Source organism: Colias eurytheme, chromosome 17 (assembly GCF_061535395.1).
Source record: "Colias eurytheme isolate Ceu_HAF_F1 chromosome 17, ilColEury1 Martin Lab GWU primary, whole genome shotgun sequence".
In the NCBI taxonomy this organism is placed as follows: domain Eukaryota; kingdom Metazoa; phylum Arthropoda; class Insecta; order Lepidoptera; family Pieridae; genus Colias; species Colias eurytheme.
Window position 1 is genome coordinate 6,298,719 of NC_142996.1, and position 16,240 is coordinate 6,314,958.

The 16,240-nt window shown below is 33.8% G+C and overlaps 4 protein-coding genes across 10 annotated transcripts in view; 1 reads left to right on the forward strand and 3 right to left on the reverse strand.

The window, feature by feature from the left end:
- The window catches only part of LOC149901267 (long-chain-fatty-acid--CoA ligase 5), a 47,887-nt gene extending 41,614 nt beyond the window's left edge, over window positions 1–6,273 (reverse strand). Inside the window, exons 1-2 of one of the 2 annotated variants that reach the window (XM_090111843.1) lie at window positions 6,157–6,273; window positions 5,711–5,747 (exon numbers count right to left, since the gene is read on the reverse strand). In XM_090111843.1, coding sequence (XP_089967969.1) covers window positions 5,711–5,720 — 10 coding nt within the window. In that variant the 5' untranslated portion in view covers window positions 5,721–5,747; window positions 6,157–6,273. Of the gene's footprint in view, window positions 1–5,710; window positions 5,748–5,919; window positions 5,980–6,156 lie in introns of those variants that run through there. The other variant, XM_090111844.1, reaches the window with a different exon arrangement.
- LOC149901268 (glutathione S-transferase 2-like) overlaps window positions 1–16,240 on the forward strand; it is a 279,112-nt gene that overhangs the window by 8,316 nt on the left and 254,556 nt on the right. The window lies entirely within an intron of this gene.
- Window positions 8,241–8,921, reverse strand: LOC149901269 (uncharacterized). The gene has a single exon (XM_090111847.1). The coding sequence runs from the start codon at window positions 8,919–8,921 to the stop codon at window positions 8,241–8,243; it is 681 nt and encodes a 226-aa protein (XP_089967973.1).
- Window positions 10,677–16,240, reverse strand: part of Pde11 (Phosphodiesterase 11) — a 193,616-nt gene continuing 188,052 nt past the window's right edge. For all 6 annotated transcript variants that reach the window (XM_090111838.1, XM_090111837.1, XM_090111839.1 and 3 more), the window contains 5 exons: window positions 15,594–15,703; window positions 15,046–15,234; window positions 14,257–14,485; window positions 13,681–13,764; window positions 10,677–12,606 (listed from right to left, as the gene is read on the reverse strand). In XM_090111838.1, the coding sequence (XP_089967964.1) occupies window positions 12,262–12,606; window positions 13,681–13,764; window positions 14,257–14,485; window positions 15,046–15,234; window positions 15,594–15,703 (957 nt within the window). In that variant the 3' untranslated portion in view covers window positions 10,677–12,261. The remainder of the gene's footprint in view (window positions 12,607–13,680; window positions 13,765–14,256; window positions 14,486–15,045; window positions 15,235–15,593; window positions 15,704–16,240) is intronic.

Sequence of the window (16,240 nt, forward strand, 5' to 3'; positions counted from 1 at the left end):
GCGTGTTTCGTTCTAAACACAATGCAAATACATTCGTAAGGCGCTCACGTTTCGAAAACAGAAAGAATTTTCGTCGCTCGTTGCTAAAATAAACAAAGATTATGCACTCAAGATGATTAAAAAGCTGACGCTAATTTGAGTAGTTGATAAAAAATGTACCGTTTCCAACACCGTTCGCTGATGGTAGATACGTATTATACGACGCTACGACAACGCTTTGTATCGAACCACCTACAAAACTCTCGATACGCCGCGCCGTATTACGGACAACGCTAAATTACGCGGCGCTAATTTATTTCTAAATTATGGGACATTAATTTTCCTGTCAACAACACAACGAATTCCATCATCAAAATATATTTTATTTGCGAGAGAACAGATTGAAAGCTAATCAAACGTATGAACTCAATTTGGAGATGATAAAAAATATCTGTACAGTTATCTATCCAATCATATTTCTAACGCAGAAACTTGGGGTCGACGTACTCAAGCTCTCGTATTTTGGCGTGGATTTAAAAATTCTTGAAATGGCATAAACTAGACACCTCGTCTCTTCTAAGATATAAGAATAGCCTTTATATTGCTTTTGTTACGTATGTATCCTAACAAGTAAAACTAGTTTCTAGAAGTTCGCAACTTTTTAGGCTGTTCACCCAAGATAAAATTGCCTACGTAGCAAAATTTGACGGTCGTTGAACTTTATCAATGAGTACAACGGGATAAAGAATATCTACTTGATGCTCTTCAATTAAAGATATGAGTTACCTACTCGATTACAGTCATCTTTTACCTAGTAGATCGGAATGAAAATGTGAGAGAAAATTAGTTTTACTACGGATATTGTAATTGTTTATAATCTTGTTTTACAATTAACCGAAACGAATTTGAAAACAATAATCATCATGATATACTTTATTAAAGAATCAAAATATGACAATTATTTGTGCAAATAAGAACTTAATGCATACACTTATTATTGTGTGCATTTCAACACTTATTTTTACTGTTCAGCCTTTCACATAAACATTGTTTTAGCTTTATATTTGATCTTCAATTACGCGAACATCTATATTTACAGCAAGCGACAATCCGTGGATTCTCTCTTATCGTATAGATTCAATTGTGGGCTATTTTCGTTCCCCTACATTGTGACGCGACGTCATCGACCTCTTGCTCTTGACAATGACACCTCTTCCAGTGGTTCTAATTCCGCAGAGCGACGTAGGTGTGAGCGCGGTTGTTACGAATCCGGTCGGAGTGACCCACAAACCCGGTGCACGCTCGATGACCCACTATGTCCGATGTAATTGCACCGGGTGCATTGACCACCAATCTTTCGAGACGATCGCAACTGTCATTTCCTTGTAGAGCCTTTTATGATGCAGACTATAAAACGTAGCATTTAAGTGTTGATTTAAATCGGCTTAATTGCAGTCAACGACCGTTATTGTAATACCGCTCTCGTTTTATACGGGAATAATTAAGATCGTTAATTATTTAATTAATCAATTTCGATATTTTTATTGTTTACTGGGTATCATGTATGTGAGCAATAACGATTTTAATTAACAAAACGTGTTAGTCAGTTATTCATTATGTCACATTATAATACTGCGTCGCTATAAGTTGTAAAAATCCTTTGATTAATTTAAATGAATAATGAGTTTCATGAGATTGATTAATGAAATGATTTCAACGATCCTCTGTATAGGGATAGCAATTACCGCTTACAAATGGGGCCAATTAAAAACTATATAAACTCTTGAAATCGGTATCTTCTCTAAAGACTAAAGAGATTTATTAAATACTACGAATGCTGGCTATTCAATTAATTTAGGTGCTTTAAATGTTTACCAGCCTTTTAATTACTCGATGCTATATACGTTATATCTTAAACGCACAATAAATTATTCATTAAAATGTTCCACGGTTTTATCGCAGGTATACAAACAGTGTTATTAAGACCGTTCCATATACTGCCGTGGCATTTAGTCACCCGTAATTATTTCAGGTACCTTTTATTAATAATCGATGACATTTAGCTAGGCACGATTATTTGCTCGGGCTCTTTCTCGGTGCGTAATGACAATACAGTGGAGCTTTAGCATTGTTTAACGGAATGCGTGAAATGTGAATCGTGAGTTAATATATACCTACATCTACTCCGATTATACACGCAACGGTATTATTAGTTTGAATGCGAATTTATCACGACTAATCCACAGGATTTAAGTTTAGAAAATGTTTTGTTCTACGGAATATTTTCTCGCGCTAATTGAAGGTGACTGTTTCTTGGTTAGACGAATTTATGTTCTGATTTACCTACCTACCTACCTACTTGTAATAATAGTTCTAAACTAGACGTCAATTTAAAACCTGTATACCTAGTAACAGAAAATATCTCTACTCTACCTTAATATCATAAGCTTGCTGCAAATTTATAAGAAAAGATAAACACAACTGATCAAAACATTAGCAAGTTACCTAAAAATAAGGGGTTATTTATATGGTCCTTGTTGTTAATTACTAATTGTATTGTCTTTAATAATTGCTCGTTCCATTTACTCTATATAAGTTAGCTAATACAAAACGAAGACAACAGAATTTTATAGTACAGAAATCCATCAAGACATGACATTTACAACCAAAGCTTCATAAAGTTGAGGTCATTCGTATTAATTGTTAAAACCCATTAAACTAAGTATCTACTAGTATTTATTATACTTTATGAATATAATATCAATAATCATAAAAATAGAGTTATTTCATTATAGTTTAGACTTTAGAGTTTTATATTGCCTTCCTACTACAATTACAAAAGTTTTGTCTATCTCATATAATCGAAATTAATCGCAAATAATAGGAAAATCCTTATCGAAACTTTGTAATAGACCAAAGAATTAATAGTTACAATACCAAAGTACGAATAAGAAGAAATCAAATGATTGTCAAAGGCCAACAAAGTTTCGAGGGCTCCCGTTAAAATCAATACATATTGCGACTTTGGCAACGCGAATACTGCAAATTCTTTCAACGAAGGTCGGAACTCATATATTGTGTTAGCGTAGAAATCCCCAATCACATTATATTGCTAGGAATCGACCCTATTTATATGTAATATTTTGAAATAAAATGGAAGCTTTAGTTTCTAGAGCAACTTTTTTAGCTTTATGTTTAACTTTATTTTGCGGATTTTTAGACTGAAGTTACATAATTATGGCATTCATAATTGTTAATTGTAAACGGAAAATATCCGTCCCTTCAAATTCATGTCTCTATGGACACCTTTAAATATAGATAGATAGGACAATATAATGAATTTAAATATATTTTAAACGACTCTATTACTTAAGGTAGAGCTATATTTAAACCTAACTCGATTTAAACAATGTTAACTACAGATTAATCTGATTTAAAACACTGTCACTATTGATATCTTTGTGAAATTATTAAGGAAACACGTCATATACATTGATGTACATACATTCAAACTTCGTAAACAATCGTGTAAAATAAATCCAATACTATTTTATTTACTTTTATCTTATATATAAAATTCTCGTGTCACAATGTTAGTCTGCATACTCCTCCGAAACGGGTGGACCGATTCTCATGAAATTTTCCGTGCATATCGGGTAAGTCTGAGAATCGGCCAACATCTATTTTTCATATGTACCACGGGCGAAGCCGGGGCGGACCGCTAGTATATCTATAATAATGTAAATGAATGTAATGCACAGAAATATGTAATTCTAAAAGGATATCCTATTTTGTATTTATTTCTATACATAATATTTTCTACTGTATTGCGGATATACGCCTTGGCCTTGAAACAAAAGGGATGGCCGGGCAAGGTCATATTTTGGGAATAACAAAATGAGCTCTTATCATGCAAATATATTTCCTAGAGTTTCTTTTCCATATTAACATATAGACAAATATTATTATAAATGTAATAAGCTATTCATTAGTATAATGATATGGCATGAAATACAAGGATGTGCGAAAAAATAAAACCTTACTTTATTGTTGCTTTTGGTAATAACTGAATATATTAAAATATTAGTATTTTTATATTATATGTAAATACGTATGTTAATAAAAAAATGTAGGTAAACAGAAAATTTTATATTACATATTTTGAAAATTATGTTTATATTTGCATAATCTGAGTACAAAATTCTGATTCTAGATACATAATATTATATTATAGGTAATCTAGTTAAATAGGCTTCACAATTTTATCTTCAGTGAAGAACTATGATTTAGCATCTACGGTTTTCTGCAGCTAAAGTATCCACGTCACATTTTGTGGTCTGGGTATCGCGATTTTTTTAATGTTGTGAGAATTGTATAAAATAAATAAGTATAATTATTAGTACGGTAAAAACTCTACAGTAAAAACCAATGTATAAAGTCACAACAGAAGACAAGTCTGAAGACAAATCTGTATGTGGATGTTTTGGTTCGAGTTTGGTGTTCGGCTCACAGCCAGGTACGGCACTCGCCATGTGTACAAGCGAACGTCAGCTTGTGTAGAGTGGGGACAATGATGGATTAGTCCACGAATGGGTAAGGCTCAGTGTTCAGCTCGCGGTACGTGTGACTTTATAGTGTTAAGGACAATATTTGTATCCTAAAGAACTCTGACACCCACTCATATAAAACACGTGACTATATTATATAGGGATCACGCACTCTTCCAACTTTCATAGCTCAATGACGTGAAGGATATAAAACAACCATCAGACGCAGGCCAACTGTTTTCTATGGTTTTCAGGGAATGAGGGTGCACCATAAGTCAATACTGCCATTTTTATGTTTCTGAATTATTGTAGTTACAATTTAAAATATTCCATCAAAAGCTTAGCCTTATTTTTAATGTAAGCTTTCTTAATCTTGTACTTCTAACTTATCCGTATATAGGGAACGCATAATGGGGAGGTATTTAAAAGATTTTTCCCTTTTTATTGTCTGTGAACATCACGTTAGGTCTAAACCGTTGAAGCGGTTGGTATTATGCGACCGAAGTCGCAAGCTTGTATTATATAACCATGGCGGTATAAACATATTATATTCGTAATTATAATTAGTCGTATTGAAAATACAACCGTTAATATAGTAATCTAAATTATTTTAGCTGAATAAATTTTACATTACAGTTCTGAATTTTTATCGCTACTCCATTACTTAAAAAAAGGTATCTTTATAGTAATATTCCTTCTTTCTTCACGTTTTAAATTTAATAAACAGTGTATATGTACTGTTATTTTGTATGGAAAAGATGCTTTACTTATTATTATTTATTTATAATTAATAATTATTTACACAAGTAGTTGAAAATAGAGTTAGTACTAAGTACACCACTCATAACTCAAGAACGGCTGAACACATTTCAGTGAGTTTGGTGTTGTCGGATTTGTCGCCCGGGCAGAGCCGGGGTGAACAGCTAGTGATACAGAAGGTGGTTTTACAAGATTCGATAGAACGTATTAAAACTTTCCAACCGGTTTATGGTTTTCTAGGGTATGAATGTTTAGTCGTGGCAAGCGATGGTTTGGGTAAGTCGCCATAATATGTACTAGAGAGTTTTGCAGACTCTAGTAACTAGTTGATTCAATATTTATTCTTCCAAATATTATAATGTTAATGGAAATTTACGAATAATATGAAAATGTGCTGATAACAAAATAATTATATATAGACTTACATTTGGACATCGTAATTCAATCTGCCTAGCTGCAAACCTAAAACAAAATAAATTTATTAATACTTTGCACAATTGCAATTTGCTACAAATAAAATATTTTTGTTATATAGTCAATATTTAATAAATGAGCAATATTTTTTGTATTATGTGTTAAAATATTGTTTTCATGTGAGTATAATTTCTATTTTTCCAAATAAATACCAACTTACAATACCACTCGTTCTGATGGTTTAGTTTGAAGTAAAAGGAAATTTACAAGTTAATATTTTAGTTTTAATGCGTTGTACTTTGATCACAGAGTTTATGTCAAACTTGTTGTTTTTACTCAGTCTTCAGTGATAAGAAATGGGAACAATACTCGAGTAAGAGATGTTTAAGAATTCATAAGCAATATACCAAGCTAATTGTTTATTTAATTTAATTTACAAATTACGTATAAAACTCACATTTGCTGCGAAATCTTGCTGTGTGTATTTTAGGTATGGCACTCAACGATGGAATAAAATCGTACTTTCTATTTATATTTATTTTCTCGCAGCTCTACGGGGAATCATCGCGATTGGCGATATTTATTTTTGAAATTATACAATTTTTGTCACATTAGCCACGCTGCATTTTGACTGACAGATTTATTTTTTTAAACTTCTAGCACGCCAGCGTGTACATGCAAGGAATCGGCAATGGCACAGCGAAATATAATATTGCTATTAGGCTATTATAGGTATTGGTGGTATTTTTGTTATTTAATATTTACATTATGAATGTCGTGACATCATAAAATTTTATTTTACATTCCTCCAATAAGGAACTTGTTATTATACCATAAATGTGAAATGTATTATTGAAATGAAATATGCTTGAAATATGTAATTAACATTGTTAGCTGAAGAATAAATAGAAGCTATTAGTGCAACAATTTCTCTCTACAATTTATCCCGAAAATTAAAACAAAGTACAGTTTAAGTGTTTCATAAACACTTATAACTCTACATTAGACATATTATTATAATAAACATAAATAAACTTCCCCTTTACCAAACCTCAGGTTGTACTAACACGTTGGCTTACAGCCGCAACTAGCGACACAAGCTTCCAAAGCTTTTAAAAATGTAGCGCAATTGGGGTTCCAATTAGGGTGCACTCACACACATCAGTCACCGTCAAGTCACCGATGACTGATCGGTGACGGTTTGTATACGTATCCACAAACACCAGTCACCGTCATGTTGTCCGTCAGTCACGTCGCCGGTTTGACTGAATCATTGAACACATACATCAGGTTAGTGAGTGATTAGACGTGTGTCACGCTAGAGAACATGTATCAATTGACGGTAGCACGACGCTGACTGAACTGAGACGTGACGGCACCGGGTGAGTGGGGATAAAAGTATGATACATGTATGGAAAGATTATTTGACGTGCCTGACCGGTGACGTCACTGATAGATTTCGTGCCGGCGACTGTCGTGTGGGAACAGAGTCATACTAGAACTATTGATACATATTTTTTTTTAATCCTGTCCGGTGACGTGCCGTGACGGTGACTGATGTGTGTGAGTGCACCCTTAATGTTACAGTACCTCTTATCCTTCAAAGCAACCCGCCCTTGGTCCACTAACATATAAAATATCTGTCACTCCTTACAAGTTTTAATAGGAACATATCCCATTAACCCTATAGCCTCATAAGGCTTGGGAGTTGCGACGTTTCGACTCCCCCGTGTCATAATATAGGCTTTACTGCGCCAAAAATAGACTAGCCCATTTGTACTTGACCGACATGATGGGAACTCGGTCGAATCGTGTTTCTTTTATAGTTATTATAAAACATCTCTTGTAAACATTAAGTTTACCAATATTGAAGTAGAGTAGAATAAAATATTAAAGTATTAGTAATGTATAACCTTTTGCGTCGTTTATTATAACTTAATTACAACATGCTATGATTTAAAGTAGTTTAGAGTACTTACCAAGCAATTTCTTAGCGCTAATAGTATTTATGACATAATATCATACACTCACTAAAACTATTTTGGTTTTTAAAACCTCCAACAGTTTTTATATACACGTTCACTATTTAATATTAAAGCTGTGATTCAAAAAGTACGGCTCGAAGCTTAGTATAATAATTGAGAGCTATGTGTAAAGTAAATTAACCTATTATTTCCTATATAACAGCATAATAATATTATTTCGGGAAATGCCTAATATAGGCACCCGTTTTGACGAATTCAACTACTGTAAAGACCTTGCTATGGGGTAGAAATCCCCTGTCCATATACAATTTGCGCATGCGTAACGTAGGTATTTTCCGTCCCCTTTTGTATCTTGCGACTAAATGAATAGGGACGTAAGATAGTAACATGCGCACTGTTATTGATAAAACAACGCGTATTTTATAAATTGTGATATAAATAATAAAACAGTGCGGGCAACGATGTAGAGTTGTAGTAAATATACGTTTATTTATTAAAACATTAAATTATTTGTATGAAAAATGAAATCAATATCTACACAGTTTTATGTTTGGTTTTATATGCCTGCGCAACTGCTTCGACCTGGCTCATCGGATGACTTGTAATGTGACGGGTCTGGCTGCGGCCCAACGCGGCTTCGCAAAGCTCTCGTCAAATGCCAGCACCTCCCAAATTGAGGTTTTTGGTGCAATTCACTATCCTTCATGCGCCAGCCGTACACAAAGCCACTAGTTTCCGCGAAATAGTACCGCTTCTCAGGCCATATTTTAGATCTCTTTTCGAGATACTGTTTCTTACCAAAGTCTGGCTTGGATTTATATAAAATCTCTTTCATTTCAGGATCAACTGGACGCATGATGGGGTCGCTGGATAGGTCAGAATCGGGCCTCGCTAGACGCGGGTCGTCTTTTGCGTTTCCAAGTCCAACATCTACGACCGAATGTCCATGACGTAGGTTCTTAACACCCGGTATGAACGTTCCATCGCGGATGGGTACTTTCCTTCTATTGTAGCCCGCTACGACGTGGTCTCTAGTTATTGTGTCCATACCTCCAATCATGTTGTGGGCAATGACATCAGTTTCGAAGTAATTAGTTGGTTCTCTGGTAAGAGTAGCGGCTTGTTGGATCTGCTCACGATGCTTGTGAATCCAATTCAAGCGAAGACGGTTCTCTTTCTCATAGTTTTCTATGAGAAATATTATTATTGCCGGGTTTGTTATATCGATTAATGGCATCTTTGATTATATGTATTTTAAATCAACAAATAAAAATATAGGATTCAAAAAGTCACTAAACTGATTGTAATCTTGAGTGACACCAATTTATATTGACGTAAAATATTGATACTGGTTATTAACACATATTATGTATATACCTAAACAAAGGTTACATAATATCTGCTCGTCTTGAATAAATAATTCTGTTCTATTTGGATTAAAGATTAAACTATAATTGTAAATTTGAATAATCCTGCTTGATCGAAGCGGATATTTTGATATATATTCTACACAATTTATATATTATATTAATAATGTCAAAAACTAATGATTTCCTAAATTAACTAAAAATTAAAAAAGTTTCTAGTGTTCTAGCCCTATTTTTCACAAAGGCTTACTCTATGTAGAGTGTTATCTATTATCCACTGTTTGGAACTAAGCTGTGAAACTAATCTATGTAGGTTATTATCTTAGGTCCTTATTATTCCACAGGCTCCTAAGTAAGCTTTAATTAATTTAGAGGACTGACCGATAATGTTATATTCCTTTAATATTATAAGGTTGTACAGATTTCTGTAAAAATATTCATAACACAATTCTCTATTTAGATGAAATTTGAACGCACATTTGTCGTGTTTCATTTTATTTCGGTTTTGCAAAAGGGATGAGTGCCAAGTCCTTGTGTATGATTGTATTTCTTTTTTATTCTCAATGTGTTATAGGTATACATACCCTTTTCTACAATAACATCAAAGAACTTGTGATATTAAAGGAAAGTAAGGGGTAAAAAGGAAAATACAATAATATGATTATTTCAAAATTTGTTTATTCATAAATAAATAACATTTTGTTTGGAACAAAACAACCTCCATAATTAATCACACGCCATACAACTCGTCATATGAATTACAATTATTATTTCTCTAATTACTTGCTAATAATACTTACAGCAATCTTAATATTAACGTTGTACATATTTTATTACCACAATAATTTGAGATTTTTTAAAATGTAAATATCTAACGATTATAGAGAGAGTTAATCCAATTAGAAAATATGGTTTATATATAATCTTTATATTTATATAATCTTTGCTTTGAAACAATGAAAATTGGTCATAATATTTAACGACGGACTATGTCGAAAGGTCAAATTGTATTAGTTGAAATTTTAAGCACTAAAAATCGATATATGTTTTGCGAGTATCGATAATAATTTTATAAGTACTAGAATAATTTTCTTTTGGTCGTATTCAAAATACAAAAGTTTAGGTGCCTCACTATCAATGTTCTTACGATAATTACAAAATTTATACTTATAGTTCATTACTTCAGTTCTACTGAATGTAAAATATGTTGAGAATAATTAAAAAATTACTAAACTTATGATCGCAAAACAATTAATTCATATCATTTTAAATTATGTTCAAATGAAACTAAAAAAAAACATTAAAAATGAGGCACCCAAATTATTGTCAAACTATTTTATCGAGCGAGATTACAAAAATGATTTATGAAATATGTTCATTTATCCATATTGTAAGAGCGTATACGCACTATGCGGGTAGCCGCATTGCGGGTAGCCGTCCGGCTGACCGCAAGCACAATTATGTACGTCAGTACGTAATATTCATTTCTTTGCGCACTGTGCGGTCTGCGGTAGCCGCATCGCAGTGCGCATAGAAATGAATATTACGTACATAATTGTGCTTGCGGTCAGCCGGACGGCTACCCGCAATGCGGCTACCCGCATAGTGCGTATACGCTCTAAGACAAAAACGGTGGTATTTTAATTGATTTGAGGTTATTCCCTTAATAATATAAGAATGTTACTCCTTCACTAAATCTATAATATTATCGTTTACACACAAGCGAATTGTACATAGTCAAAGAAAAATCATCGTCAGTTTTATACATAATTGACTTTTTGGTTAGTAGACGACACAAAATATATAATTTGGCATGAAAATATATTGGAATGGATATACGGGTACCATAACTGTCTTGTACGAATAAAAAGCGAGGCATTATATAAAAGCAGAAACGCGACACGTAGGAAACGAAATTTCACAAGTAAGTACTCAATACGTTAATTATAAATCGCTTAAATATCGGTATTTACAAAATGATGTGCTAAAATAATTATTTTATTGTCCACACGCAATAATACAAACGACACGAAAACATTCGCTCTTGCCATGGACATTTACAGTCAAACTTATCTAAAACTAGACTATTTAAAACGAAACTATCATCACAATACTCAACATTGTATTTTTCGGAAGTGAATAAAAATTGATAAATCGACCACCACGATAGTTAGTAAGAAATTCCCATTTTTAACCGACTTCAAAAGAAGGAGGACGTTCTCAATTTGGCTGGTATATTTTTTTTTGTAAATCATATTGCTCCCACTCAAAATATGATATGATAATGTAAATACGTAACTATCGTGATAAATTCGTATTGATCAAAAGGCGTTAATAGTCACAAAAAATATAAAATGTTATGAATACTTTGAAATACCTAACTATAAAATTTTTGGTATCTTGGTCATATATTTGCTAAGTCACGACAGTTAGGCCCTGGTGATTTCAATATGTGATTTGCCAAACATGTTGAAACATAAAACTAATTCTAAAAGTAAATAACAGTATCTTAAATGATACCAAAAACTAGCGACACACACGAACATAATTCATGTTATTATACACGTAGTAGGAATAGAATGAATGAGGTAAGTGATTCAGAACGAATTTATATGTCCCTTTGAGCTAAGTGTACGACTAAAACCATAGATAGTATTTTTTATAGATGACATTTGAGAAACTTTCCAAATCCTTTAAGATCTTTCCAAAATTAACATCACAATCTTCAGATATATTTATGTGATCTTTATAAAAATATAGCAACACAAAAAATATATGAAGTTTGGAGTCTAAAGTACTGTCATGAAATAAAAAGTACTATGGTTTTAGTTTTTTAGCTTTTGATGTTACAGCGACATATAACCGCTAATGATCTCATACAATAAAGCTACACAATGTAGTACAAAAGGTGATGGTAATGAAACACGCCTTGCGTATGAATTTCAAATTCGACTATAACTATCATCTACCTACACATATCACGCGAATTCGACTTCACACTAAACTAAAACCTTCGACTGACCAATGAGTTTATACTAAAAATATATATTCGAAGTCATTCTGTACAGGGAAGTCACATACTACACAATTTAGTCGTATTATCCCTAAACATATCGCCATCCCACTCGCACACCTCAAAAATGCTATAACAAAGAGCGAGACGGAAACGAAACTCCGTCTACATTGGTAGTAAAGGTTTTGGACGTAGATTTAGTTCATTTCGTTCAAATGCGAGAACTTAGTGGGATCCCTTGGCATAGTGAGAGCGTTGTTACATACGAGCCCTACCACTGGATTCTCTAGATTGTCGTACTTCGAGTTAGTTTCGGACGAGAGACTAACTGCTCCACTACTATCGCCTTCGTAAGTATTTTCTGTATCATCGACGTGTGAGCTTGTACTCGATTTGTCGTTCTTCTCGTTATCCTTATCGAGGCCGTAGTCGAATTTCTCTCCGTTTGGCTTGTCGCTGTTCGCCAACTCGATCCAATGTGCTCGATTGCTTTTCACTCGATCCAACATTGGTTGTAGAGAGGATGATAGTACAGCAAATGCCTGGAATAGAAAATTAATACAATGATGACGCCTTTTAAATTAAATAAAATATATTACTTTATTGCCATCTTACATTATTTTATCGTGGTATAGGAAATATGCAAGGAAAAATTCATATTTTCTCAGAAGGTAATCTATTTTACTCGATGAGAATAATTTGGTAGAGATTGTCTAATCTAAAAATGAACGCCCCTCCACTGTGTTTACGCTCACATTCAAAGTACGTGTATAGACGCAATACACACAAATTGGTCTGCCTCATTGGTCGTTCAGTCCTCCAGTCCCGTCCATGCCCGAACGACAGGACCAGTTGGCCAACTAGTGCATAAATGACGCGATGCACGACAGAACGGACGTGTCATTCCGTACATAGCGCGCTCTCCCCGCCATACAATGCTAGGCACCTGAACTGATCGCCCGATTAGTTGACAAATCAGTGCGCGAGAGTCAAAGTTTGCAGTAGAATCGCCGCGCGCACACATATAAAGTGGTTCAATAATTATTTGTCCTCACACATTGAAACAATTAAGTTTAGTGGAGGGGCGTTCATTTTTAGATTAGACAATCTCTACGTCGAGCCAATTTAATAGGCAACATTTGACGTCTATCAATTTTATCTTCCAAGAGAGGTAAAATCGATACGGATTTGAAACATTTGTAAATCGAATTTATTAATTTATGATGATTTTTGTTCACAAGTAATCAATGCATTCGATTCTAGATGTCAGATCTCGATTTTTAGAGTAACATCTCTGGTATTTAAAAAGAAAAAAGGTTTATTGACACAAAATTGTAGCGACGTCAGTTCTTCAATTCAGAAATTGTTTATTATGTTTAGAATGGTTCATCAGTAAAATGAAATCTTAAAATTACTTGTATCGGTCATTATTATTATAAATATGTAATCGTTATTGAAAAAAGTTAAGCAAATGTGCAGATCTAACAGAAAGAAATATCATGTTATTCTATGTTGTCGTTACTAGGTTACGTTGTTGAATTTTGTTGAACTGTCAAATGTTGCCTATTAAAATGGCTCTACTATAATTAATAGATTTAATGTAACAAAATACATACCTCGTATATTGGTAGACAAATGGTATCGATGAATTTGACTTGCATAGCGGGCAGTTGATCTTCTTTATCTCTGTTCATTATGTCCTGAAAATAAATAGAAAATATTTTATAAATATGTATCAAACACGTTGATATTATTTCAGCAAATGTTTCTGACAGTTTTACAGCACTCTAATATTATAAATTAAAAGTGTTTAAACTAACGAATGCTTTTAAAATCTGCTGTAAAACTACTAAAAGTTATAAACGATGACTCCCCAAGATAGGGATAGCTGATCAATCAGGTATAAAAAAAAAATATTTATTAAACTAGACTTTGTTTATAAGGGCGAAAAGCTACACAACTATCATCCATCTAGACATCTATCCGCCACCCGTCGTTCAACGGACCACGGCCATCACGACTTAAAGGAAAATAGTCTCTAAAACACTTACAATAGGGGTCAAATTCAGGTTCTGCCTCTCCAAATCCCCTTGTCTGAAGAACTCGCCCGCAACTAGTGCTGCGACCCGTCGTTCCACGTTCCAAGGCTTGACCATCACTACTTAAACCAAAACAGTCTCTACAACACTTACAATAGGGGTCAAATTCAGGTTCTGCCTCTCCAAATCCCCTTGTCTGAAGAACTCGCCCGCCACTAGTGCTGCCACCCGTCGTTCCACGGGCCAAGGCTTGGTAATGGCCGCCAAGTCACAAGCAGTCATCAACATGGCTCGCAATAACCCGCGTCGCTCTTCACACTCCCCCCACATGGGCGTCACCGTTCTGTCTTTGCTCACTAGCTCTATGAAGCCTTTGCGTTTGCTGTAAGTGATAATGATTGATATTATATTATGAGTTATGTAAGTATATTTAAATTTAGGTATGTATATATAATATCTATGTACATAAAAGTATATATGTATATGTAATTCTCTGTCTAGCGAGCTATCACTATGTGCTGTGCGTTTTTCTATATTTAACGTGAAATAACAATAAGTGAAAATTAGATTTTATTTTTAGCTGTAGATAAATAGGAGTTGGCTTCCAACAACTGTATAATCTGCATTTATACAGCATGTTAACTATCGACAAGATACTTGTAACAAGTCTATTTGATACGAAGATAATATTTTAATAATAATTTTAAAAATATTTAATTATGGTATGGTGAATACCTAGCCCAGTAAAAATGTGTAATCAACTGGGCATTCTATACGAGTGTATTTTTTATGAATTTCACTAATTATCTATTACTGAATAATACAAAAAAAAACTATAATAATTAAATTAAATAAAATAGACACATGCCAATAAGTGAAATAAGTGAAAAAATAACATAGGTCAAATAAATTACCTACTAATTGCATCTAATAAAATCTCACCTAAAATACACAGCCAAGTCCGTAGACAGTATAGCGTCCTCCAGCACTTTGACCACTTTCTCATAGTCTTCAGACGACAAGTTGGCGAGTATCTGGTTGCCGGGCGAGTTGAGGATCATGAGGCACTGGTCGAAGTGGTGGTGCTCCATTGTCGACGTGGAGTATAGTTGTGCGAGCGGGGATGATGCTCTGGAAAAGTGGTAATTTTGTATGAATGAGTAATATTGAGTTTTAAGAACGCAAATATAAGATTCGTTTTGGATGCTAATAAAATAGTTTAATGGTTAGTAAAATATATTTATTTTATAAAGCTACAAATTAAATAACTTACACACACATACATAAATAACATAATAAACTGCACGTTTTCAACGTTTTTCAACGTTTGTAATTGGTAGCTGATAAAGTTTGTATATTGTCATGGAAAAGTCTTTATATTGTGTATTTTTATTGTTTATTTCTCAAGAATTACTCAAGTAATTGTTTTTTTTTAATCAATACGCGGACAAGGACATAATATCTATACATGTATTATAAACAAAACTTACTTAATTTGGAAGGAGTTATTCGTCCCCCGGTGGTCGAGATCGTGACAGAGGCAGCCAATGATCAGCGCCAAGCATTCCAGTTCGCCGAATATCTTCCACCACTGAGTTTCCTGAAATTAAGTTGCATTTCTATCATGGAAGTTTGATATCAAACTAGTTTATGATCTTCGTCGTGAATATTATTTCAAATAAGGCAATTTTGAATTATAGTAGGTATATATCTAATATAGTTTGGACGTGATGCGCCAAGATATATTGACCAGGCAAAGTTGGTAAATATAATCTTGACTTCTATTGTTCTTTTTTATCTCTTCTATTTATTAATAGCCACGAAGCAACGTTACGTTACTGCCTCTTTTCTTCTGTGCTGTCAAAAAATATATCTGTCTGGCACGACACAGAAGGCTAATCACCTAACTACTTATCCCCAATAGAAAATCGTAAGAAAAAAATTGGTTGTCTGTAAAGTCGGTTTACTGACGATAGTTGAACGTGACAACGGCCGATTGTGCTTCTTTGTCGCTCGTTCCGCGCTCTCGCTTGCACTTCCAATGGAACGCCTCAGAGCGAGGTAACGCCGCATGAGTCATGTTTTTTCGTGCGTGCAGCCGGCTCTATCGAATTATAAGACGTTGTCACGTCAAAAA

Coding starts and splice junctions, on each gene's coding strand:
- LOC149901269 (XM_090111847.1), bottom strand. CDS start 8,921: ATGCCATTAATCGATATAACAAACCCGGCAATAATAATATTTCTCATA.